General features: G+C 36.2%; 1 protein-coding gene across 10 annotated transcripts in view; it reads right to left on the reverse strand.

Moving 5' to 3' along the window:
- The window catches only part of MDM4 (MDM4 regulator of p53), a 33,583-nt gene extending 7,657 nt beyond the window's left edge, over positions 1-25,926 (reverse strand). Inside the window, exons 1-10 of one of the 10 annotated variants that reach the window (XM_037824958.1) lie at positions 25,783-25,926; positions 19,325-19,437; positions 16,590-16,664; positions 12,682-12,815; positions 11,802-11,857; positions 8,087-8,154; positions 7,243-7,339; positions 4,753-4,913; positions 2,227-2,376; positions 727-807 (exon numbers count right to left, since the gene is read on the reverse strand). In XM_037824958.1, the coding sequence (XP_037680886.1) occupies positions 727-807; positions 2,227-2,376; positions 4,753-4,913; positions 7,243-7,339; positions 8,087-8,154; positions 11,802-11,857; positions 12,682-12,815; positions 16,590-16,664; positions 19,325-19,402 (900 nt within the window). In that variant the 5' untranslated portion in view covers positions 19,403-19,437; positions 25,783-25,926. Of the gene's footprint in view, positions 1-726; positions 808-2,226; positions 2,377-4,752; positions 4,914-6,190; positions 6,229-7,242; positions 7,340-8,086; positions 11,674-11,801; positions 11,858-12,681; positions 12,816-16,589; positions 16,665-19,324; positions 19,438-25,782 lie in introns of those variants that run through there. The other 9 variants (XM_037824959.1, XM_037824963.1, XM_037824964.1 and 6 more) reach the window with 9 other exon arrangements.
- Between the last annotated feature and the right edge of the window lie 596 nt (positions 25,927-26,522).

Here is a 26,522-nt window from a genome sequence, read left to right on the forward strand (position 1 = left end):
TGCCATAATGGTTTGGGGAGAGGGAGAGGAAACTAACACTGGAGACAACCTAAAATTTTTTTATACTCAAGCAGTAAAATGTAAAATTCCCTTCTTATCCCTCCCTTATCACCCTTCTTCCCAGTGAATTAGCCGATAAAAGTACTAAAAGGAAAACGGGAATAGCATACAAAGAGAAAAGGTACCCATTTGAATTGAGACTTGATTCATACTCTTTTACCCAAGAGCTTAATACCAAGTCTTCTTTAACAGCCCTCCATTAATATAAATCTGTACAGAAATAAAAATATTTTCCATTTGTTTCTTTTTATGAAAGCAATGAAAATATTTTTATACTACACAAAAACTTTGGATAGCCTATAGGTCTGTCTTTGAGATTACAGGTGTTTAATGGGGAAAAACAGTGCAAGACTTGCTTGAATAACTCTGTACCCACTGTATCATGCTCAAAGAGTTTTGAAAGCAGGGAGAAGGGAGCAAGGAGAGGCCATTTAGTCATCCCTTTTCTAGGTAAGGAAAGGATGAGATCAAATCATCACGTTTTCTCCTCAAATTCCAATATAAACCTCTAACAATATGTAAAGGAACCAGCATCTCTTAGCACCTAGGAAAGGTAGATAGAAATGGGAAAAAACAGGCATTCTTCAACAAAAATGAACTCCTGGAACCATATCATCTCAAGACAAATGGTCTGTGCAAAACAGCTTATTTACTTAAGATTCATACCTCAGAGATAATTTCTATATCAGTATCATCACTTAGGGACTTAGAGTCCTCAAGGTCATCATTTTTCCCCACTTCAATCAGCTGTGAAAGCAAAGACATCTCATTAATAAAGTTTATCTGTTTTAGATGAGATTATTAGCTGAGAGCAAAAAGAGCAGCTTCAATTTGAAACTCACTTTCCATCAACATCAATTAAAAAGGAGATAGCTAAAACATGAGCCCAAAAAACATGATTCTGTACACCCTAGCTGTCACTTCAGTAGAATGACTGAAGGGTTATCAAACAGCTTCAGCATTTGCAAAGGAGAGGGTCTCCAATTGTATGGCTTCAAACAAAGTAAAGAATATGAGAGTAGAAAAACTAAAAATCATTAAATGTGGAAATTGTTACCTTGTGAATCTAGGCAGCCAGTCACAAGAAAAAGCATTGTATAAGAAAATGGAAGTGAAAAGCACACATAAAATAAGGAACTTAGATGTGAAGAATGAAAAGTATTTAAAATTTTCATTTTTCACATTAAAGAGTAAAACTGATTATGCAATACTTTTCCTATAAAAACATCCTATGGACCAGGAAGCAAAAAAAAAAATCAAGAAATATGGGAAGTGTTTCTTAAAAATGAAACCTTAAAACCCAAATTTTGTGGTCCAATTAACAGACTAAAATCAACTATAAAACATTTATGAAACTCTGTATGGCAACTTTCAACTTTCTCACAAGAGTTCAAGTATTTTAAACCCCATCCCTCTCCATAAGAGTTTCCAAACATCACTTTTGTTTTCATTCTAGCCATCTGCATTCTGTTCTAATGCTACCCATGTAACTAGTCTAAGAGAACCCAAATTCCTTTGAAAAATTCCTTAAATAAATAAAAAGGATGATCCAATTTAGTCTTTTTTTTTTTTTTTTTTTTTTTTGCTATAGTTATTCAAAGAATGCTTACTGAGAAATTTCCACATGCCAGGTACTGGATCTGCTGCCCAATTTCTTTTGAGACTTGCATATGTGCCTGTTAGGAATCTTCATCTTGGTGTGCTCACACCGTATTTATTCAGAATTCTAACTTCCCCTCTTTCCCCTATTTTAACTCTAAAATACATAGGAAGAAATCATCTTTCTTTCTATTTCTATGTAAGATGGCATGGAAGCTATAGAGATTTCCAAGAAATAAGGATTTTTTCCTTCAAGCTGTTTAAGTCATTTATAACTTTGTCTTGTTAGCAAAGAAAGGTTTCCAGAAGGAAAAAACCCACAATGAGAATACGAAAGTAGAAGAGTAGTTTATTACTTCTAAAGAAGTAGGCGTTTTACCCGTGAAATCCTCTCCTATTTTTGAGGCAGCCTTAACTTAATCCTAATACTAGACAGAGGAAAATATTAAAAATAAAAAGGGGGGATTATGCTTATAATGTGTTGTACAAAGAGGTATTGGTTAGTTCACCTGAATATGTTATATGTACACATCCATACAATCAGTGTAAAATTCTTCTACAACATACCTTTTTGTCACTCATTTTCCCTACTTCTTCACTTGTTTGTTCAGTATCAGCAGCTTCAACTTTTATTCCAACACCTAACTGCTCTGATACTGACTCATTCAAAAACCACAAGTCATCTGTAGTGTCTGAAACAACTGCAGTACCTATATCCTAATAGAAAAAAACAAACATGAGTTTTCAAAGTCAGAGGCTTGTAAGGGCTGTTGAACCAACATAAAAGGATCCCAAACTCAGTATCTTTGCACTCCATCTCCAAAGAACACCTGGCCTTTCTTCAACAGACATCCATTCATTCAGTAGATGTCTACTGTGTCAACAGACATCTACACACACCTACCACATATTAGCTAATGGATGGATATAAGGATGCCTGGGAAGGAATTTTCTATTTTAACAGTAAATCAGGTTTAACACCCAAAAAACAGTACTAAAGAGCTAAAAAGACAAGGACTCATACTTGCTTAACTAAATAAAATCCATTCCCTACATTCCTTTCCACAGGTGGGACTCTGAGAAGCTAGAAAACATTCTATTAATGACTGTGACATAGTCCTTCGTTTAATGGTCAATGATGCTTACTGAAGAAATATGAGAAACACTGAAAGTAACCCAAACCTTTTGCCCTCATGCTTTCTGAACTCTTAAACAACTTTAAATATATAGAACTTACTTTCTGCATTCATCTATGGATATTCATGACATTTTCTTCTACAACATTCATGAGAGACATTTATTATTTTACCACTGTTATAGGTTCATTTGTTTATTGAACAAATACCCACTGAGTGCCTATTATGTGCTAGAAACTGTTACAGGTTCTAGGGAATAAGAGAAACTGGTAAATAATATAAAAGCCCTGATGTTACATTTCAGTGGGGATAAACAGACAATAATAAAGTATAATAATAATATTTTCATATATATAATATAGGATAAAGGAGCAGAGTGGCTGGGGAGGAGGCTATTTTAACCAGGGGTAGGTTTTGCAAGGCCATCATTTAAAACCACACAGCTCCAAAATAAAAAGTGAATAGATGACCTGGCAATCCCACTTCTTGGTATATACACAAAAGAATCGAAAGCAGAGTCTTGAACAGATAATATGTACACCAATATTGATTACAGCATTATTCCCAACAGCCAAAAGGTGGAAGCAACCCAAGTGTCCATCAATAGATGAATGGATAAAATGTGGTATATACATATGATGGAATATTATTCAGTGTAAAAGGAATGTAGTTCTGATGAATGCTGCAACATGGATGAGTGAAATAAGCCACACACAAAAAGATGAATACTGTATGAACTCACTTAGATGACATACCTAGAACCATACTTCATAGAACAGATGGTAGCTTATAGGTTACCAGGGGCAGAAGGGGGCAATGTGGGAAGAGGGAATTATAGCTTAATGGGTGAGTAGTTTGTTTAATGAGATAAAGAAAGGAAGGGTAACAGATGTTGGAGATGGTAGCACAATATTGTGACTATAATTAATACTACTGTATACTTGAATGTGGTAAAAATAGGAAATATGCTATCAGTTATTGCAATAAAAGACAGATAGATGAATGAATGAATGGAACATAATAGGATAGAAAGTGAATGGATCCCCTTGGAATTGTGCAAAATGACAGCCTTGATGCCAGGGACGATCTATCTGAGAAATTTACATTTAAGCCGAGTGCTGAAACATGAGACAGAGATGAAAGAATTTAGGTGGAAAGTGTTCCAGAAAGAAGAAATAACAAACTGAAGGTAACTGAGGAAGGAAAGAATTTGGGGTTACAGGGTCAGGAAGGAGCCCAGTGTATCTGGAAAGCACATAGTAAACAAGGCAGAGGAGAAGAGGTGAGTTAGGAAGGGAGCTACATCAGTTATGGCTATGTTAAGGAGTCTAGATTTTATTTTGCTCACTATATGAAGCTGTTGGAAAATTATAAACATGGCAGTGATAAGATCTAACTTATCCATTAAAAAATTTACTCTCTGAGAAGACTAAACTATTAGATGTGCAAGAACAGAAACAAGGAGACCAGTTTTGAGGCTGCTACAACACTTAAGTGAAAAACGATGATGGCTTGAAGTAGGGTTATGGCAATGAAGGCAGTTAGATTTCCAATAGTTTTGGATGAAGAACTGATAACCTGGATATGGTATATGACAGAGAAAAAAAAAAATCAATGCTATCTCCTTGATATGTAGCTAGAAAAACTGGGTTGAGGGTGGGGGCCATATATGAAAAAGAGAGAGTTAGGGAAGGAGTGTTTGGTGAGAAAAAGTCAAGAGTTCTGTTTTGAACATGTTGAATGTCAGATGTCTAAGTAGAAGTGTTGAGTGTGAAACACTCCATACTGCAGATGGAAGTTGGGTATTCGGGTAAGAGGTCAGAGCTGGAAATTTGGGCACCAAAAGCATATAGATGGTATCTAAAATCATAGCACTGAAGGGAATTCTTATCTCAATGTGTCAGGAATGCTGTATTTTCAAAAGAAAAAAAAGTTCCCCTTCAAACATTAAATTTACCTGGTTTGTCTGTAAATCAGTTGAGCCATTACTTCTAGGTGTATAGCTGTTTCTCAAGTTTCCTAAAAACCACCAAGGCAGGCCAGCTACATCCCACTCCTCAAACCCGAGATCCAAACTAGATGTCTTATTTTGGGTTAAATTTTCTATCAAGTCTTCATCTACAGAAGTCAAATGAAAAGGATATGTACACAACACAAGAATCAAGACTGTATATATTTACAACCTCTTTGTAAGATAAGTAAAAAGAAATTCCCATTCCCAGTAAGAAAAACCAGACATCAAATATCCGTCTCAGTTGCAGAACCCAAATCTCTCCTATTGAGGCTACATTGCAGGTAATGAAAACCAGAAGTAGATAATCATTTTACAGGGAATCTAAACTCTGGAGGCATCCAAACAATGAAATTGTTCTAAAAGGATTTTTAAATGCTCCCTTACTGGTATTTTAAACATTCCTACCACTGTAAAAACTAAAGAACGACTTGCTATGGTACATGGTGCCTGATAATGGCTTGATTCATTGGACTGCGAATGGCGATAGCATAGTGACTCAACCCTTGCATTTGAGGCAAGGCAGTCAGACCACAATTGGCAATTGCAAGGCTATCAAAATGGTCTCATTGGTACCACATATTTGGGAAATTTTTCCAATCATTCTTATGTTTTGGTAGGTAATAGCTATTATAAAACATCAAACTCCAGGTTGTCCATATGCCCTTTCTAGATCAATGGGCTGTTTTGGAGTTAAGATATCTGAAATCTTTAAAAATTCAACTAAAAAACAAACAAACAAAAAAAAAAAAACCTAAAATCTAGATACACCACAAATCCAAAACTTATTTTAGGCCCCACAAATTCCAAATAAAAGATCTCACATTGTAATTCTGAATGGCATTCAAGGCAGTTACTAATATAAGTTTGTTGTTACAGGAAATTTTTTTTCTTCCCCATTTTCCAGTCTTTTTTGTTGTGCTTTACCTCTTTTTCTACTTTCTCACTCTCCTTTACCACCTTCCTCAATGTGCCAGGCCTGCCAATGGCAACCACAAGTGCTGAAATGTATTGTGGTACATATGGGTGAAAGAATTTCTGCAACAAATGGGTCCCTGCAATAAATGGGTCCCTACCAGAACAACAGGATACCTGAAGTAGAACAAAGTATGCTCATCTTTCCTATTAAAAAGGAAACTTCAATTATTCTTTTATACTTATTACTGAAATTATCAAAAACCAAATTCCTGAATGATGCCATATTAATATTATCCTCATCTATTCAAGCTCCACACCTTCTTGTGAAGGGAATGGAAACAGGTCATCTTTCCACAATAAAAATTCTGTCCTTTCTATCTGTGGATCTTCCTGAAAATATTAAGCTATTTATTCCCAAAATTCCTATCACCAACTACATATAGTCTCTTGAATTAGCTGTTCTTACATTTTAAACAGCCTCTGGCGTAGAAAATAAGCAAGGACCTGCATTTAAAAAAATAAAATTACACATTTAATACCATATAGACTGGAATGACTCCAAGGAAGCTAGGTAGCCCAAAATTCAGCTTAGATAAAATGCAATTTGAAGCTAACAATCTAGCATGACAAACTGATTCAAATTTAATTTAAACATTTAAAACAATTTCAGCAGCATAACTTTCTGGAGCATTGCTAGAGGCCTAATCTGCCACTTCTTCAAGTGTGAGCCAAGTACTTAACTAGAAACTAGCATGCCATAAAATACCTTTGGGGAATTTATGATTCTATGTATCTTTGCAGGAAAACCTCCTATGATTTTGGAAGTTGAAAAGCGGGGATTGAGTCAGGGAACTTTGAAAATATCAAGTTAACTCATTTAGCCTAACCACACCATACCTGGTATGGATGGCAAAGATCTGGTGACTACCACCCAAAGGCAAGGGAACTAGCCTTCTTATATTGCATTCTTGAGTCTGAGATACTAAATATATTTCATTATCTTTGCAAACTTCAAAATCCATGAAAACTAGATTTTGCCTCAAGCAGACAAATCAAACTAAAAATTCTAACCAGATCAAATATATTACAGGAATGCCAAGATTAAAAGGCCAAGGCAGCTGAGTTCACATTTATAGAAAATTTACCAAGTGGCAAACTGATAAATGTGTAGCTATCATTTATCAGCATGCTAGCTAATTAAAGGGTCTTGCTCCATCACAGTAATCATGGATTGTTAAAAGAGCACTACTGTCTTCTTCAAACTAACAATTGTGACTAGGTTGAAAAAAAGGTGTTCAGTAAAGAATGAGAAATAGTGTGACATATACCCTTCCTATTTTAGCATGCAGAGATAGCATTAATCAGTTTTTGAGTTTTCTACATAAAAGCTCCTCTAATGGTCTTAATTACAGCTAATGCTTAATATGGGTAGATGCCATCCTAGAAATCACCAAGAAAAAAAGGTAGAAAGGAGGGAGGGGGAGGGAGAGAGGGAGAGAGCCTTAATCCAAAACTTACCTTCAGAATTTCTGCATTTATGCTGTGAGGTAGGCAGTGTGGGAACATCACCTTCTCCAGTTCTTTTCCTGGAGCTGGAACTTTCTTCTGCACTTCGCTGAAAAGAAGGGAAAGGTGTCTATCAGTGTAGTAGAAATGACTGAGACCAGGGGATGTAGCAGTTCCATTCTGGCTCACCAGTTAGTGTGCGACACAACGGGTTACACACAAGAAAAAGAACTCTGGAGTTCACAACATTCATCAAATAAAGGCAACACCCTTTCCTCAACCCACTGGGAGCTGGAAGAATCCCAAACCTGGGAGAAAAAAACTGCACAAAGGGCCAAAATCTACCACTATAAAAAGGTTATCAGTATAAATTCTCTAACCTACTACAAAATTAGTCATAATACAGAAAACATGTAAAACCATCAATACATATCAAGATAATAATAAAGTTTCCCCAGGCTTGGGGAAGTTTTAAGAAATGGCTGACATAAACAGTTTAACTACAACAAGTCTGTTAAATTCTAATAAAGCAGCTTCCTCACACACCTGTGTATACTCACACACACACATGCGCATACACACACACACATACAGGGACAATACAAATCCCAAAGGAAACTTAACTGGAAGAACTGAAGATCAGAAGTGCTACATCCCAAAGAAAGATTCAGAGACTGGAACTCTGTTATAGGCAGAACAGAGAAGGTTCACTCTGTCCTTGGTCTGTGAACTCCCAAGAACCTTTCTTATTAAATCCTTACCATATTCAAGGAAAGGTCTTGGGAGTCCAAGATCCATAGGTACAGAGAAGGGGCCACTCTGTACAACAAAAGAAGTCACCGTGTGGTGATTTTACCTTCTGTTGGTCTTGGCTTGGAATATCCATACTGTGATCCTGTGCGAGAGCGAGAGTCTGAGCAGCATCTGGATAGCAAGTAAAACAAAAGGAAAACCTTCCCTGGTAATAACCATTCTTTCCATACAAAAAGGACTGCAGCAAACAACCCTAGAGCCAGGTTTGGTCCCTAAAGTGTACTTCTCTAGAGTGGTAAGGCTCTCACTGGCAGAAAAGGAAAAATCAAAGCTGATAAAACGGGCAAAGACCAAGACAGACCATATTGAAAATACATTACCAAAATATAATCTAGGGAAAATGGAAAATGACTAAAAAGGGCTAAAAAATGTTCTTCCATAGTAAGCTTTCAAATTTTTATAAGAAAAGGGGTTCCAAGCAGGGAACAACAGAGAGTATTTTTATTGTCTCTTCCTATAGCTGTTTATTACCAAGTCTGTCTAACTTGTAAACAAACCAAAAAAAGCGTTTGGTTTTTACATTTTTTTCTTTCAAGTGTTAAAATTATACAGGGTTATGAGATCTGAATAGTTGGAATTTTCCCCACTTGCTTCTCAATAGCATCTTCATGTAAATCTAAATTCTAAGTGTCAAAATGATGTTTCATAGTTTGAATTCTCATCATCTGAATATAGATTAGACATTTTAAGCAAGTCTTATCTTTCCTGGTTCTATAAATGGTTCCTAAGAAGGAAGAGGAAACGGATAACATTCTTCTCTAAGCCAATAAAAAGCAGCAAAGACAACAATAACCTAGCAGAGAGAAATTCTTACATACTTCATTAGTCTAAAGAGAAATGTATTTCAAAGACTTGGAAAATTTTCAAGCAGAACAGAAAATTGGCCACAGGAAAATAAAAAGCTGCACTGAATTTAATAAGCTGGCCATTCATTATATAACGTTCCATGCAACTGAGGGTGTACCCAAATAAGTCCATTGTGGATCGAGTTCATCTGCCAGAGATAAGACATTTACAGAAAATACCATCCTCATCTGATAAAGGTTGTCAAGGAAAGAGTACAGATCCTACAACTGGTCTGACAAGTCTGGCAGTTGTTTTGCACAAAGCAAACATTTTCAAAATTGTTATTATAAAAAGCATTATTTCTAGAAAAATTTTTACAGGTAAATGGAGAAACTGAAAGGTTCAAAAGACAGCATTTTCTGGCCACAGGGGTCTTCAAAGCAAAGTTCGATCAACATACAATGCAGATGAAGCAGTTCTTTAATAAAGCAATTCTATCCTGTCATTTACTTAGATTAAACCAATTTAGAAGCAAAAAGACAAAAAAAAAATTAGCACTAAGAAAACTATAATGCACAAAGGAACTTTAAAAATATATATAAAGTGTGTCATACCTATTAGTATACATAGGGAAATATGGAGAAACCATTTAGAAAGAACCACCTTCACTTTAACTAATGGCATTTTCTTCAACCATCAAAATAGAAGGTTTAACCTATTTACAAAACTATAAAGTAGGGGATATGGAAAATACTATTCTCATTTGTCCTTTCAAATAAAATACATGCAACTCAACTTACGAAGATCAACAAAGATGGTTAACCATAAGCACCATTGCAAGTGCAATCAAATGAGATAATCAAAATTACTTGGGGCAATTTCTTGGTGGTGGTAATTTACTATGGTTATATAAGATGTTATAATTTAGAGAATCTGGGCAAAAAGATTTTTGCAATTTTTTTTGTAAGTCAGAAATGACTTCAAAATGACAAGTTAAAAAAAAATTACTTGGGACAAATCCTGTTACAAGAAAGGGTTACAGGAGATACCAACATATGGAATAATGGAAAGAGCACACATTGGCCAGTCAGAAATCTCTGCTCTACCACTTATCAGGAGCATGTTATCTTAAGCAAGTCCCTCAACCTATTAAAAAAAAAATACAGAACACCTCAGATTTTTCATCTCCAGACATTCCTCACAGGCTGTCATGGAGGTTAATTCAAATGTTAATTATAAAAATGGTCACCATAATATATGGCATGTTAAATTCTGCAGAGAAAGTGCAAGAAAGAAAATGAGAGAAAAATGTAAGAATTATACACACTCTAGATATTCAGAGATCAGAAAACAAAATTTACTGAAAGAGCAGATCCACAATTATAAAATCTTCCATGTATTTCAAGTCTTTTGTGACTGTCTTAGGAAAGCCATATTATTTCACAAGTGACTGAACTTCAATAAAGCTGCCGCATCATTTGCAAGGCCTTCCCTCTCCAACAGAAATTTATGGCTACCTGAAGTGGGTTTTCTGCTGTGGGCAAATGGCTCAATGAAACCAACAGGTTTCAAAATTCATTTTTAAGTTCAAAATAACATTTCAATAAGAGCCGAGTCTCTTTCTCTCACTTTAAAGAATAAATCTTTATTAGAAACGGATTCTTTTTAACCTATTTATTTCAATAACTATAAAACAGGCAGCTGATCCAAAGAGATTACAAACTTGGGCTTGAACAAAGGACAACGTTACCTAAAATCTATTCACAAAAGTGCTTCATGTAGGAGTAGAGAGGAAAAAAAAAGTATCATTATTTGGAAATGAGTGAGAAATAGTTACATTTCAGTTGTATACAGTTTATTCACTTATCTTTAACATACCACCACTTTGGAGACTTCAGACTTCAAAGCAGTTTGCTGCACATGTCTAACAAATTCAACTCAAAGGGCAGTATTTTAAAAGATACTGCATCAATGCACAACTATATGATGATACAGATATAATTAACAATTGATTGTACACTTTGGATGACTGTATGATATGTGACTACATCTTAATAAAATTGCAAGGGAAAAAAGGCACTGAATCAAGCAAAGGGTTAGACAAATTGGCATTCAAATAACAGAAAGAGCAAAAACCCATTAGGTGAAAAGTCCACGGGGGACCTTTATAACAAACAGATCAGGCTGACACCACCTGAGCCCAAAGAATCTTAACATCACTAAAAGAGGACAGGAAGACTTTTCTTGACTCTTTTTGTGATGTAACCGAAGTAAAAAGGACCACCTATGAAGCCTTTCTCAGCAATTTAAATGTGAATCTAATTAAGCACCAAGATCTAACTACAGGTTTACCGAATAGAGATTAGAGAAGCAGTTAACATCACAAGGATACAATCTGCCAACTCTAGAATGTGGGAAATTCTACAGGACAAATGACACATTTCTTCAACAAATAAACAACATGAAAAGAAAAGGTGTGAGTTTTATAAAATTAAAGACACTTAATACATATATCAACCAAATGCAATGTGTGGACTTTGGATCCTGATTTGAACGGGCCAAATGCAACAAGATATTTTTGATAACTGGGGAAAATGATACATAAACTGGGTATTAAATCGTATTATGGAATTATTAATTTTTTAACTGCAATAGTAGCATTGCAGTTATGTCTGAAGGGGAAAAGTCCTTTATCTGCTAGAGCTTTTTTAATGTTTGTACAGATGAAGCAAATATGGCAAAATGGTAACAATTACTCAATGGGCATTAATCATACCATTCTCTCAAACTGCAGGATGCTTGAGTTTTCACGATGCAAACTTAAAAAACACAGTTAACATTTTATGATAGGTAGTACATATCCCTCCCAAAGGCAGCATTCCATTTCCATCTTGATCCTCCTTGCTTGCCCATCATTTGCCCCCCTGAACTCAAAGCTGTGATACAGACTGAAGAAATATGATGTAACATACCTGTAGTAACAGTAGCTAAAGTGACAAGATTCTTTCTTAACATATCATAGAGAGGGCTGTTAAAGAGATTAAAAAAAAAAAAAAATTAACAACCTAAAATGCCACTCTGAAGATACCAGTTTTCTCTTAAATGTTAAATGTATTTACAATACCTAAGGTATGGAGGGCCAGAACTTTTTTCCCATAATAGATTTTTTAAAAATTAACTATCGAATGTTAATGACCAGGTCTTTGTGTTACTTTGCCCCCATTAAAAATTTAATTAATTTGCATTTCATTACCTAACAGTAATCCAAGTGGGGTAATTTCCTTTGGAGACTATTCCTTCCTTCCAGGAGTTACATTTTACATTTTAATTAGAGATTGAGGTGGGGGTGGGGAACGGGGGTGGTGGTGGTGGTGGTGCGGTGTCTTACCTATGTAAGACAAAACTGGCTCAGAAGGAACAGTCATTACAAAGCTATAGAGTTAAAAGAGAACATTAGCTTCTAGATTACTAATTAGCTTTTGACAATAAGCTAATGATCATACACCCCCATTCAGTTGGAGAAGGTCATACAAAAGGTCAGATTAGCTCAATCTTTCCTTGACACCTAGGATCCTAAATATGCTCCCCCTCCTCTAACTTATTGTATTATTTTACCATGTACTGGTGTGATAATTTGATTAATATCTGTCTCACTATACTATAAGCTCCATAATAACAGGAACTGTGACTGTATTGCTCACCACTGTATTCTCGGTGATTCACAGACCACTTGACATATGTAGGCCCTTAAATATTTGTGGACTAAAGGTATAAATAACCATGAATAACCTATGGAGATTAAATGATTGGGTATAAATCCCCAAAGAGAAATAAAAACCCTTGCTCTTTTACCTTGGATCTTTCACAGAGAAGCTCTGACGTCCTAGCAGTTCTCCCAAAAGATCTCCACCACAATATACCATATGCTGCTCCTGCTGATCATAAAGCTGCTTCACCATTATATATTGGCCTAGATAGTGCATTACCTGCATGGGAATAAAATACCATGAAGAGATCTGCCCCGCTGCAGCCAAAAAAACACATTAATTATGAGGAGGATAAGGAAAGCTGGTTGGCTAGAGAGGAGATAACTCAGATAATGAACGTGACTGTCAATAATTCAGAATGCTTGTGCAAGAGGTCCTACAACAGGATAGCTGTTCCCAACTACTAGGTTCATCCACTCACTATCATTTTGGACATCAACAAATCCTTAATCTTAGCAAACAAATGCACTGATCCGATGATGAGAAAAATGATGAATTTACCTAGTATCCCTTAAAAATTTTGTCACCTGGCTAAATCTTATATAAAGGGGTCTGTTCTATTACTAGAAGTAATAAACTTTTAATTTGTCTAGGTCATAATAAAACTTTCCAATTCCAGTGGCAAAAAAAAAAACAACTATTCTAGGCTTTTGATGTGTGTTCACTTTATTTTTTTGGCAAATGATGTACAACATTTAATAAGCCACCAGCACAGTAAGTGCACCAAACATAGAATCTTAGATTTATCAAACAAAAATTTAGTCTATCTGGCTGTTTATCCTCAGGTCACATAATAGAAGGGAACACAGACAAGATTATGATTCAAAATTTTAAAATTATCTAAAATATAAAGTATTTCAAAGTAAACTTTATTATATTATCCAGCTTGGTATCTTCTGCAAATAGACTTAGCTAAATTTTATGATAAACAAAAATAATTAAATCTATTGAAAAGAAATGTTTTCTCCAGGTAGCAGATTTTTTTTAAAAATCTATTTAATTAATACTTAAGTTGACTTAAATGATGTCAATAAGAATTTTGCTGGCACTGGTCACAAGCAGACCAACACAGATACCTCCATCTTTAGGCCCCAACTTCTCAGGAATGTATTAGTTACTTACATAGAAGATTTTTACAACACTGTTCCCATTATACGAGAGCAGTGATGCTGCTAGGATTTTCTCCTTCAGACAACACATCCCTGTATTAACAGCCTAGCTAATATCTCATATCTAATCAACTATTCAGTAAACCAGGGAAAATAAAATGGGGAAGAATATCTATTAGGGGAAACAGGAAGAAGTTCTATATTTATGACTGTCCAACTTCAGAAAAAATAAATCTGCTCCAAGCATAAAAAAATAGGATCTTCTAAAACACTAAAACAGTATATAATACTGTTCTTTTCATTATAACATACTGCATCCATACACACTGAGAACCAAGATTTTAAAAGAAAATTAGGAAATCCCCCTTCATAGCAGAGAGCTTATTATGTAAACTGACTTTCTTTCTCCCCATTTTCCCCCAATGACATGTACTTAATTTATTTTTTTCAAAAAATTATTTCATAATTAAGATTTTATTGGTTATTCTGAAGACATTATGAACAATATGTACACCATTAATGTATGTACCGAAAATCTAAAAAGCTGTATATTGTAATTCTTTTTTAAAGTTATTCCAGTGACTTTCTAGCTTAAATTTTGGAGGCAAATTTTCCCTAAGAGGATATCAAGTACCATTATCTTCAAATGTTGATAAGTTGTTACATTGTAAGTCCCACTAATTCACAATTTAATATCATACACACTACATATTCACATTTCCAATCTTTTACAGCATATAGCAGTTATTAGAAAACTGTATAACCACAACCAAAGATGTTACAAAGTACACACAGTTCTGACAGGAAGAGCCAAGATCAGGGAGCAGTTTTAAGAAACAATTCTATTAAAAAACAGGGGAACAGAAGTAATTTAAAATATTCAAGACTTTTAAATGCAAGAAATAAAAACTGCCACCCCGGTTCACACCCCCTTTATCTAGTGTATAGATGAGTAGAGGAATGGGGATAAAAACTAAAGGACAAATGGGGTGGGATGGGGGGATGATTTGGGTGTTCTTTTATCACTTTTATTTTTTATTCTTGTTCTGGTTCTTTCTGATGCAAGGAAAATGTTCAGAGATAGACTGTGGTGATGAACGCATAACTATGTTATCATACTGTGGACAGTGGATTGTATATCATGGATGATTGTATGGTGTGTGAATGTATTTCAATAAAACTGAATTTAATTAAAAAAAAAACAAAAAAAAAAAACTGCCACCCCCCCACCCTATGGAATGTTAAAGTTGAAAGCCAGGACAGTCAAAGTTAATACCTCACTATTTTCTGGTTGTACCTAAAAATAAACAACCAGCAAATGATTTCTCCTCTTAAAAAAAAAAAAGCATTCACACTTAAAAAATGGAATGAGGTTGGATTTCAATCTCCTTCTTAAAAATGTTTCTTCTAGAGCTACTAAAAAACTCGAATTTACAAAATAGTTGATAAAAATATTCCTCTGGATTGCACAAGGAAGAAACAGGGACCACTAATAAAAGATGATATACAATGTTAATCAGACTTGGCTTCTTTCTTTCCTGCTTCATCAGAGGCTTGACTCTTTTCATTTTTAGTTTCTCCATTTTCTGCAGGTAAATCTTCTTTAATTTCTTGGTTAGCCATTTCAGCTTGTTTTCTTTTTGCTCCTCTTTTCCCTTTTAGTTGCACTTTTTTATCTGAAGACTTATCCTTTCCCACAGCCTTTTTTGGCTTTGTTTCCATTTTGTTTCACAGGAGCAGGTTTAGCTGTCAGCCTCGCCAACCTCCTCTTGGGCTCCTCCTTCCCTGTGCCTTTGGCTGAGCTGACATTTCTCTTGGGCATCTTGGCCACGGAGCGGGTGTGTGCCAGGTGCTACTACCCGTGGTGTGCCAAGAGCCTTTGTGAAGCTGGGCTGGTGGCGCCTGCCACTCCTGCCACCCAAGCTGTTGGGACCCACGGCGGGGACGCTGGGAGAACTGGATGGAACCACTTAACTTCTTTTTAACCCAGGCAAACTCTGTCATGCCATTGAAGGAGACAACATAATTTATTATAATTTTACTGATGTAAAAATCCACAGTTTGATAACAGTTTTGAAAAAAGTCTTCCTTCTCAGAATTTTGGAGAGCTAGTCCAACATTATGCACTTAATTTAAAATGACAAAGGAAATATGAGTATTCTAGAAAATACAAAATGCCTCCAGATTTGTTTCTTTAAGAGGAGTAACAGTGCAGAGGTAGGGCAATGCTGATAAGAGTTAAGTTTCTAAGAAAGCTTTTAAAAAGCGTGATAATTTTGCTGCTTCTGTTAGAGTTAGACTTCTACCCAACTAAATGCAAGCAGTTCCAACAGATTAACATTTTAATACTGAGTCTTTTCCACTTAAAGAATTCAATTTGTTTTTGTTTAAAAAAAAATTAGAAGCTAAATATGTTATTTAAATGCAAAAGTGTTTAAAATATCTCACAGTGCTCAGAAGAATATCTGGCACATTTATAATGAAAAACTACTGAATTTAATTCCTGGCTGGCAGCATATCCTGCATATTATTTTTTTAATCTTGAACATGTTCTGCATTTTAACTCTGAGATCAATGAACTCATGGTTAACCTTATGTTTACTGACAACACACTTCAAAAGGAACTTCAGAGGAAATATGAAGTTCAATTTAACTCGAAAACAGAGCAAAAGTTGCTCCCCTACTACCTCTGGAATATAACTTCCTTTCTTTGGTCTGAATATACAAGCTGGAGTACATAAAAGAAACTATGAACAGAAGATTCATGATACTGTTAGCACCTGAAATACAGAACTACATATTGGCAGGCTTCTACTTCTCAGACATTCTTAAATTACATTTAGCTAAACTGATTCCCCTCTGAAAATTTCCTTTGATGGCTTACCTCTTTAACAGTGAACATTTCACCTTGTGCGCCTGCTTCCTGCAAAATCTTCAGAAGTGGCGGTTTTGGTCGTACCTGGCATAAACATAAAATAAATCTGCTATTTACATTTCAGTTAGATTGATTTCTGAAAACCAATGGCACAAGAGAACCTCCTTAAATATTTTTTTTTCACAAACCCAGGTACTTACCATCTAATAATGATGTATAATCATCCAAAGCATAAAATAACTTTACAGATGTTCAGACTATTTGTTGCCTTCCTTAAAGACAGCACTTACTCTGTAATTCATCTTCTACAACATTTTGGCCTAAATTTCATATAACATGGAGCTGTGTTAAGTACACAGAATTTAGAGCCAGACTCTGGGATTAAATGCTGGCCTTACCACGTATTAGCTGTATGTCTCTGGATAAATAACTTATCTGTACCTTAATTTCCTCCTCTCAGGAATGAATGAATGTGTGTGTGTGTGTGTGTGTGTGTGTATACACACACACACACACACACACACTGCTTAGAAGAAGGCCTAGCGCATAACAAGCACTGTATAAGTGTTCTGGTTATTGTTAGTTACTGCTGTTGATCAATAACTTTAAGTACAGTTTATTAATCATCTCCTCCCCACCACCCAGTAAAAACAACCAGTGACATTACTAGATATAGTTAACTAGGTGGTTAACTAGATAGGGTGAAGAAGACAGTTAAGAGAAAATGTTTTCCTTTTCTTTTTATTAAATTTAGGTACAATGTCTCCTGAATACTGGATTCATAAAAACAACTATTAATATGCTATGTGTTCGGAGTGGGAAGGAATACTACATAGAGTAGAAATGACCGGCAAATTGTGTGGGTGAGCCATCCTGCTTTTGGCATCACTGGGTACTGAAGTTGGAGCCCAACTCTCCACCTGGGTGAGGATGCCCTCTGCTACCCCAAAGAGTAAACCCTAAAGAAGGCGGCACTTATATATTCAGTTGTCCATTTTAGGCATCTTTAAAATAGTTTACAAAGAAAATGCCCTTCCCCACCTTAGTGCCACCAGTGGCCCACTTCCATACATTCTAATTAGAAAAGCGGAGACTGCTGGCACCTCCCGTGGTCTTCCCTTTATCTCCCTGGTGTGGTTGTCCCCTCACCTCTCACATCCATTTCACTGCTGTGGATGGAGAGCAGAGGGCACTGTGCAATCTTTGAGGCAGTTCTGTGTGATTCCACTGTAAGTTTTTTGTTTGTTTGTTTTTTTAACCATACTTCAAAACCAGGAGTTTAGAAATTAAGAAAAAATTTGAATTCTCACCAATGGTTGCTGTTAGTTAAATCAATAAAGATCTTGAATATCAATACATGTGTGTGTGTGTTGCTTCTCCTATTCTAACATATTTGTTTTACAAATAGCCTCCAAAGAGGTTTTGCATGATTACTTTTCAATACTAGTCAACTTTATTTCTTGTGGCAGAAAACGCCAAGTTCTTAGGTAATCCAACGAAATCAATGAAAAATTTTAAGTTGTTGGATATATGGAAAATAGTTAAACCATTCTAATTTAAAACAAAACAAAACAAAACAAAACCCTCATATTTCTACAGAACATACCAAAAATTCAACAATTTTCTGATTATGCCCTGACAAGGCACTATATCAATAAAGTATGTCCAATGTACTTTTGCATTTTTTCTTTTATAAACTGCAATTTGAGGACCTTTATCCATTTTCTACTGGGTTGTCTTTTCCTTACTAATCCATAGTTCTTTGTAGAGAAGTTCTTTGCCATCTCTTGACTCCTATTTTCAATCTGTCTTTAGCCACACAATTTTGCTTTTAAAATTTTATATAGTCAAATTTGTCTCTCTCTTCCTCCTACTCCTTAGTTACGTTGTTTAAGGCTTTCTTCATTATAAGGTTTTATAAGTATTTCCTAAATTTTCTTTTAAAAATTTCTGTTATTTCACTGTTTTACAGTGCAATCTTTATCTGGAATTTGTTTTTGTACAAGATTTGAGAGGTCTTCATTTGTTTTCTTCCAGAGAGATGGCCAATTATGTCAAAAGCATTTATTATATACGACACATTTTCCCCACCAAATCCAAATTCTACTGTTACAGTATACGAAGGTACATAATACCATATATTGTGGAATGCTTATGAAAACATAAAATCTATATATTTATATGTAACATACTATATATTTATATATAACAAATATATAGATAGAGAGAGAGAGAGACAGAGAGGAGACAGAGAGATATGTTAGAGGAAAAGGTCTGGAACAAGACACACCAAACAGAGAGTCTTTTGGGGGAGAAAGGGAGGAAATGGACGAAGAAGTCTTTATCTATAGATAAATACATTATAAAATTGAATTTGCTTTATTTACAATTTAAAATTGATTTTTACAGAAAACAAATTTTTAAAGAAAGCAAACTGGTTAAAATAAGGTGAGGGAGACAGAAAACAAATACCCAAAATTTCCACAAGCCACCTCTACTCTAAAATATGCTAGTTTTCAAAATGTACTGTTTTGAGACATCTGTAAAACCCAAGTATTTATTTAGTCAATGATCAATTCAAATTTATGAGTGCTGGTACTGTTTACCAGTTTCTAAAATACGACATTTTAAAAAATAATCACTTTTATTCTGAATAAAATCTTACAGTCAGTGAAATCAGCTACATGCCCCAATTCAAATTTGTTTAAATGTAAAGAAAAATAGGAATACTAAAAATGATTTACCTGTTTGATTTGTGTTGGAGAGATCCTGCAAGCACTATCAGATGTTGAACACTGGGCAGAGGTGGAAATGGATGTCATTTTGGCAGTGGAGATATTGCAGTCTGTTGATAAAACTAAAAGGAAAAAATTCATAAAATATATTCTGAAGTAGAAAATTGTCTCTTTAGCATTTACACAGAAGCAGCCAGCCTAAGTAAAAAAGGAAAATATATATAAGAGTTTTACAAACGCAACATACCCACAATGAGTTTCTTATTACTTTCCGGATCACTTTCTAGTTTAGACCCTGCAAAAAACTGAAGAATTTAATTAAGAGTAAGAACCATCTATGCTTCCCTCAGGTGCAGCCTGAAATGGAAACAGGTTCAGGCATGCTCCAACCTCCATAGTGACATGACCAAGTAAATTATTTTAGCTGAAAGTCAAATTTACAATAGCTCCCCAGTGCAGATCAGATAGTTCTTCAGTATTTCCTTCTCTCAGACTGTGTTCAAGAGCACCCTCTGGAAGACAGAAGCAGTGCTAGAGGAATCACCATGATAATAGTTTTAAATTTCCAAGAACACTTCAAGGAAAACCTCTGCAACATGTTTGAACATGTCTTGGCAAGGAGCCACAGGAAAGTGAGAATCAAAACTATCAGTATTAGCTAAACCTGCTAAAATGGTGCCAAACCAAAAGCAGCATAGCAACTTGACACCTACAAAATGGGTTAAACCAAGATGGACATATGTCACCATATATCATTACCAAGAAAATACAAATTGAAATAAAGAGTAAGGTTTAATTAGATTTTTTTTCACCTCTACCTTTCGTCCTTAAAAACAAAACAAAACAAAAAGCTATGGAGATGGTATATGAATATATCTTAATAAAACTGAATTTAATTTAAAAAAAAAAAGCTATAGAGAAGGAAAATAAATGTTGTAATAAACTTGCTTAAGTTTACCTCAGGCCTTTTTCTAGTAAAAGAGTGAAAATCAATTAGTGAAATTTATGAATAACAAGGAGCACAGAAACCCAACAAAAGATGAAGTGAAGCTGAAACCACTCTTCCGAGAAGAGTTAATTACTGTAACCAAGTATAAATTCCCCCTTCTCCCACCAGCTTCCCTTGCTATAAAATGGGAAATATAATAGGATACAAGCATAAATTACAATTTTAAAGCAGCTGGCTTTTAATTGGTATTTCAAGTCTTACAAACAAAACCAATGCTGATCTCCCCAAACCTGCATGCCTGTAGTCTTTCCCATCTCAAGATACAGCAACTCCATCCTTCAGATGTTCAAGTCAATAACCTGGAAATCATCCTTGACTCCTGTTTCTGTCACACTCCACATCCATAAACAAATTCTGAACCTTTATCTTCGAAATATATTCAACATCCAACCACTTCTCATCACTTTCTTTACTATTATGCTAATCCAAGCCACCTGATCTCTTAAGTGGATTATTGTAGTATCCTCCTAATGGTTTTCTTGCTTCCATCCTAGCCCCTCTAATCCCTATCCAACTTTACTCTTCGAACAAATGTCAGTTTATCAGTGAGGTTTTCCACAACCACCCATTTTTAAAACTGTAGCTCCAACTCCCAGTATTCTCTATCTTCTTTCCCACTTTATTTTGCTCAACAGCCCTGAATACAAACTGTAACTTGTAACTGCTTGTTCCTATGTACACCCCAGGTGCCTAAAGCTGACAATTATACACATAGCAGAGTGGCATGGAGGATAGAAATAAAAATAATCATCATAACAACAATACTAGTAGTATGGGTGGCTTCCAAAACTAGACCCTAATGAACCACATCTCCCAACTGGCCTGTTGTCACAATGACTTTTAAAATATAACCTAATTCACTTAAATTTTTATTCTTATTACTTTTGTGTGTGTGGTAATGAAAATGTTCAAAAATTAATTTTGGTGATGGACACACAACTATATGGTGGTACTGTGAACAGCTGATTGTACACTTTGTATGACTGCCATGGTATGTGATATACCTCAATAAAACTGAATTATTAAAAATATATACATATATATAACCTAAAACTGTAAGCAAGCAGGAAATCGTAAATTAACCTTAAAATGTAACCGAAAGCAGCTTCTGAATGTAATCTTAAAATGGGAAGTAGGTAGGGGGTGAAAACCTTTAGTCTCACAAAAGAGCAAGATGTAAATGTAAAGTTTGCAGCTACAACCTAAATAAGCTTTCATCTATGGTCCCCAGACCTCCCAGGTATGAATAAAGCCTTTTCATCTATCTCCCTGGACAGGTGTCACCTAGTTCCTAAAGGAAACAGGAAATAACTATATTACTGAAATTCTCCAAATCTTTGTTACATGTTAACTAAAATGATTAACTCTCTTTGTACAGCTCTAATGGGTTTAGCCAATTTTAAAAATCACTTCAGGAAGACTGCCCCAAACCTCCCAGATATAGATAAACCTTTCCTCTATCACTCTTATTGCATGTTTATTAAATGATTATCTCTCTTTGGCTCTAAACCTGAATAAAAACCAACTGAAGAAACACTTCGGAGAGGCCGATGTGGGAAAGCTCCCTGCCCCTCCCCCGTCCTCCTGCAGGCGTAAATAAACCCTTTTCCTTCACAGCGCTGAACCCATATTTGGCAAGTGCCCCTTCTACACTGTAGCTTCATGAAATGAATGCAGGAAAAATGATAATGTGCAAATTCCACACCTGGTAGCTTCATTTTTTCATGCTTTTGGACGTCCTTAAATCTGGTTACCCAAATGAGACAACATGGAGAGGTCATGTGGAGATGGAGATGGAGAAGCCCAACAGTTCCAGCTGAGCCTAGCCTTCCAGCTATAACCTCCAAAGCACCAGGCAGTTTGGAACATTCCAATACCAGCTGCAACCTGACTCCAGCTGCATGACAGACACACCTCCACCCCCCACCCCCGCAAGTGAGACCACTGGAAGAATCATCCAACTGAGCCCCAGTCAGTCCAAAGAATTCTGAGAAATAATAAACAGCTGTTGTTTCAACTCACTGTTTTTTGGGTGGTTTACTACACAGCAAACAGCAAACACTTATACAGAGCTTACTCTGTGCCCAGGTACATACATTAACCCACTTAATCCTTAATTCAATGATAGAGGTACTATTATTATCTTTATTTTATAAATAAGGCAAGAGCAGCATAGAGAAGTTAATTGCCCAAGAGTACAAAAATTAGTCAACTGTGGAGTCAAAATTCAAACTTACAGAACTCTAAAGTCCCCACTTATTTAACAATGCAATAAGCAGCCACAAAAACTAAGACTTTGACAATAGCCCTAATATCCCCCATCCCCTTCCCCTGCCCACAGTCAACTTAAACAATGTGTTTTCATTCCATGTTCCTTTTTATGCATTCACTGCATCAAAATTTGTTCCAAAAAGTCCATATTTTTAGTTTAGTTGTTTTAGTGTTAAAAAGCAGATGTTATTTATAATTGGGGAGATTTCTGTTTCATTAAAATAGATTCATTCCTACTTTAGTTCATTTTTCATTAATTTTGACTGTTATATAATACTCCAGTGTGGTTACACTGAAGCTTACTCTTTCACTTTTGTGGTGATGGACATTTGAGTTTTTTCCAGGTTTCTACTATTATGAATAGTACTGCTATTAACATTCCTGTACATGCCACTTGTTGCACATGTACAAAAGTATCTCTTGTGCATATCCACAAGAGAAATTGCTGGGTCACAGCATAAGTAAATGTCCAATTTTAGGATCTAACAACAAACTATCTTTGAAAGTGTTTGTACCAATTTATAATCCTACCAGCAATGTATGAGAGATTTTGTGGATCTACCTCTTCTCCAACATTAGGAGACTTCCTAATTTTTGCCAAATAGTTATGGGCTTCAGGTAGGTAGGCATGTACCCCTAAGGACTCTTGGAAACAGATTCCGCTACTTCTAAGACTAGGATGCATACGAATAGCTACCAGATTTTATGTGGTAAATACTAAAAGTGAGAGAGAGAGAGAGAGATGCAAAGGATGAGATGGAGCTTACTATGGGTCACACAATCAGGTCATCCAGTTCAACCTTTCTCCCAACATAGAATGCCTTCAACAAACCTCCCTGGCATGCTGTCTTCAACCAAATGGATCACTGCCTTTCCCCAAATACCTCATCTCATTCATTTCAGGATGACCGCTAAACGTCAGGGCATTTTACTGAGCTGAAATATGTTGCTTTGCAATTTCTATTGGTCCTAGTTCTGCACTTGAGAGAACAAGAGCAAGGCTTTACTCTTTCCAATATAAATACTATTCAATTGTTTGAAGATGGCTATCATGGCCCATCCTAAACCTGCCCCCCCCCTTCTTTTTTTCTGCATGCTAAAAATCCCCTGGAGCCTTGAATTATTTCTTATCTGACATGGTTTCAAGCCCCCTTGCCACCCTGGTCGCCATTTCTTGATCAAGTGCCAGTTTATTCTGTTTAAAATGTGGCTTCCAGAACTATATACAGACCCATGCAAAATAAAATGGAGCAATGATCTGTTTTAATTTACACATTGCACCTTGCTCTACTTCTAGCATAACCTCCTGCATAGCTGGGAGATGCAAAGTTCTATATTTATAGCTAAAGAATTAATTTCTTTTCCCCATTACTCACAGAAAGCGTGAAGTCAGCAACTACACCCTCAAAGGGGGGGGGGGCTTTTTTTAGGTGAACAACTGTTGACTGTGTCCCCTAGTCTCCATGTGTGCAATTAGTTTTAAAATTCCAACAGGAATTTGTTTTGTCTATTTTAAATAATATCTAGTTAGACTGAATTTAACAGAGGATTATGAATACTGAATATATAATTTTCTTTTACTTAGTTGCTGGGGTTTTGGAATAGTTAGAAGGAAAGAATTGAAATGGTGGAACGGTTCTATAGCTACTTGTTGAATTGTAATTTGAAAGCTATACCTGTTTGTATATATGTTATATTTCACAGTAAGGAAATAACTGAAATTACTGTACTATAACACATAATAACTTTGGAAATTTCCTATGTATCTACCTGTTAAACCATACTTTAAAAGATACTCCCTTTTTGTATATATATTATATATCATAATAAGGAAATAACTGAAACTAGAATTGTGACCTGTGATATTCTCTGAAATTTGCTACTTGTTAAATTGCACTTGGAAGGTTATCACTTTTATGTATATATGTTATATTCTACAATTAAAAAAATGATTAAAAAAAAAGAAACTACTATTCAGAAATTGTTTCAGTTTACTACAAAAGTGAGGTATCTGGAAGTTTAATCCAGCACATTCTGTAAAACAAACAAGCCAGAAAACAACATGGATGGAGAACCGGTTAACAAGAAACTGCTGCACTACAATGCAATATTATATGTATACTTTATGGAAAGCTGTCAATGATATTGTTATTTGAAAGACGCACGGAGCAGAACAATACATACAAAATGATCCTGCTGTTGTTTAAAAATGTGAGTATGTGTAGAAAAAGACAGGACAGAAACAACATCAAAGCAAGTAATAATAGGCTGAAGAGGGGATGGGCTATGATGGTTGACTGCTAACACATTTCTCTATTTTTGCCCCCCTTTTTTTTTTTAACAACAGGAATACACTATTTCAGTGTTTTAAAAAACCATAAAATAAAAAGTGTGATCCTAACCAGTATTGTGAACAAAATTTGTAAAGTAAATAATACTTTTAAACTAAATCACCTCTTCCTGTCAGAAATTATGAGGAAGGAGAGGACAAAACCTAAACTGAGATGTAGTACTATTTAACACCACAAGGTTCCAAGGATCTTTGACACATTGTTCCACGCGCCCTTATGTTTCCTGATGAAGGTAAAGGGCAGAATCATTTTCTCCCAAGGTAGCTTTAAAACAGTGGTTTTCAAACAAGAATCATTGGAAGGTGTGCTGATTAAAATACATATTCCCAAACACTATCTCCTGATATTCTGTCTCGGGAGGTCTGAGTGTGGTCCCCAAATGGGCATTTTCAAACAAGCGCTCAAGGGCCCCTGCTTGCAGAAGATCTGCAGCCCTGAAAAATACTAACCTAAGACCTTAAGAACCGTCATTCTCCTTGCCTCCCCCTCTCTCATCCCTTTCCTCCAAAGTGTTTCGTTATTCCTCAAATTTTGCGTTCATTAAATATGTTCAATCGGACTATTTCAATTTTAGGTATGTAACATGTTGCCCAAAACCCCATCACATCACCCTACCTCCACTTTTATCTCACCTTATAACCCTTCCCCCACCAGTCCTTCTTCCGCCCGGCGTGAAAGTCCCCAACGTCGCCACCCATACTTCAAGCTCCTCCCGCCCGCGACTCCCACTCCCAGGCCCACAGAATTGGCGGCAACGCCTCCTGCTGTCCCTATCGTAGCCCCACTTCCCGCTCCCAGCCTCCCGGCACCCCGCCGACAAAACCGAAGAGCCACACCTTACGGTCGCCCCGTAAGTCGCTCCCCCGCCGAGCACGGGGGAGTGGAACGTCAGTCAAAGATCCTAAGGCCTCAGCAGCATTTTTGAAACCGCGAGTGATGAGGCCGCTACTTCCGGCGCCTCCAACCATCTCACGCAAGAGCTTCCGGGGACGCATGTGGCGACCATAGATGGGGCAATTGGAGCTAGAAAGGCTACCCCCTACCATAGAGTTGAGCCTAGCCTGGGAGAGAGAGTCTCAGTATTTGGATGACTAAGGGTTAGGAAGTCTCAAGAAAGAACGCTTAGGGAAATCGTAGGGTCTTGTTATATTTACAGACGTGTACCAGATCAGAAAACAGGGAGAAGAGAAACCTAAGAGCATAATCAGAGGCAACCTTCAACTCTTCGGAAAAACTACACTCCCTCTGTTCCTCGGTGTCAACTCATCGTCAGTGTTGCTTACTCGTTCTTACTTCGCAGGGGTGGCTGGAGAGGGGAAACACAACATCCCAGTGTTGTAACTAATTGGAGGAGATAAGACTAGGATGCACACGAATAGCTACAAGGTATTATGTGGTAAATGCTAAAAATAAAAAATATATAAAGGCGAGGAAGAGAGAGAGAGAGGGAGGGAGAGAGACAGACAGACTGACAGTGGTGCAAAGGACGAGATGGAGCTTACTGTGAATCACACAATCAGGTCATCCAGTCCAACCTTTCTCCCAACATAGAATGCCTTCAACAAACCTCCCTGGC

The sequence above is a fragment of the Choloepus didactylus genome, chromosome 2 (genome assembly GCF_015220235.1).
Source record: "Choloepus didactylus isolate mChoDid1 chromosome 2, mChoDid1.pri, whole genome shotgun sequence".
Lineage (NCBI taxonomy): Eukaryota > Metazoa > Chordata > Mammalia > Pilosa > Megalonychidae > Choloepus > Choloepus didactylus.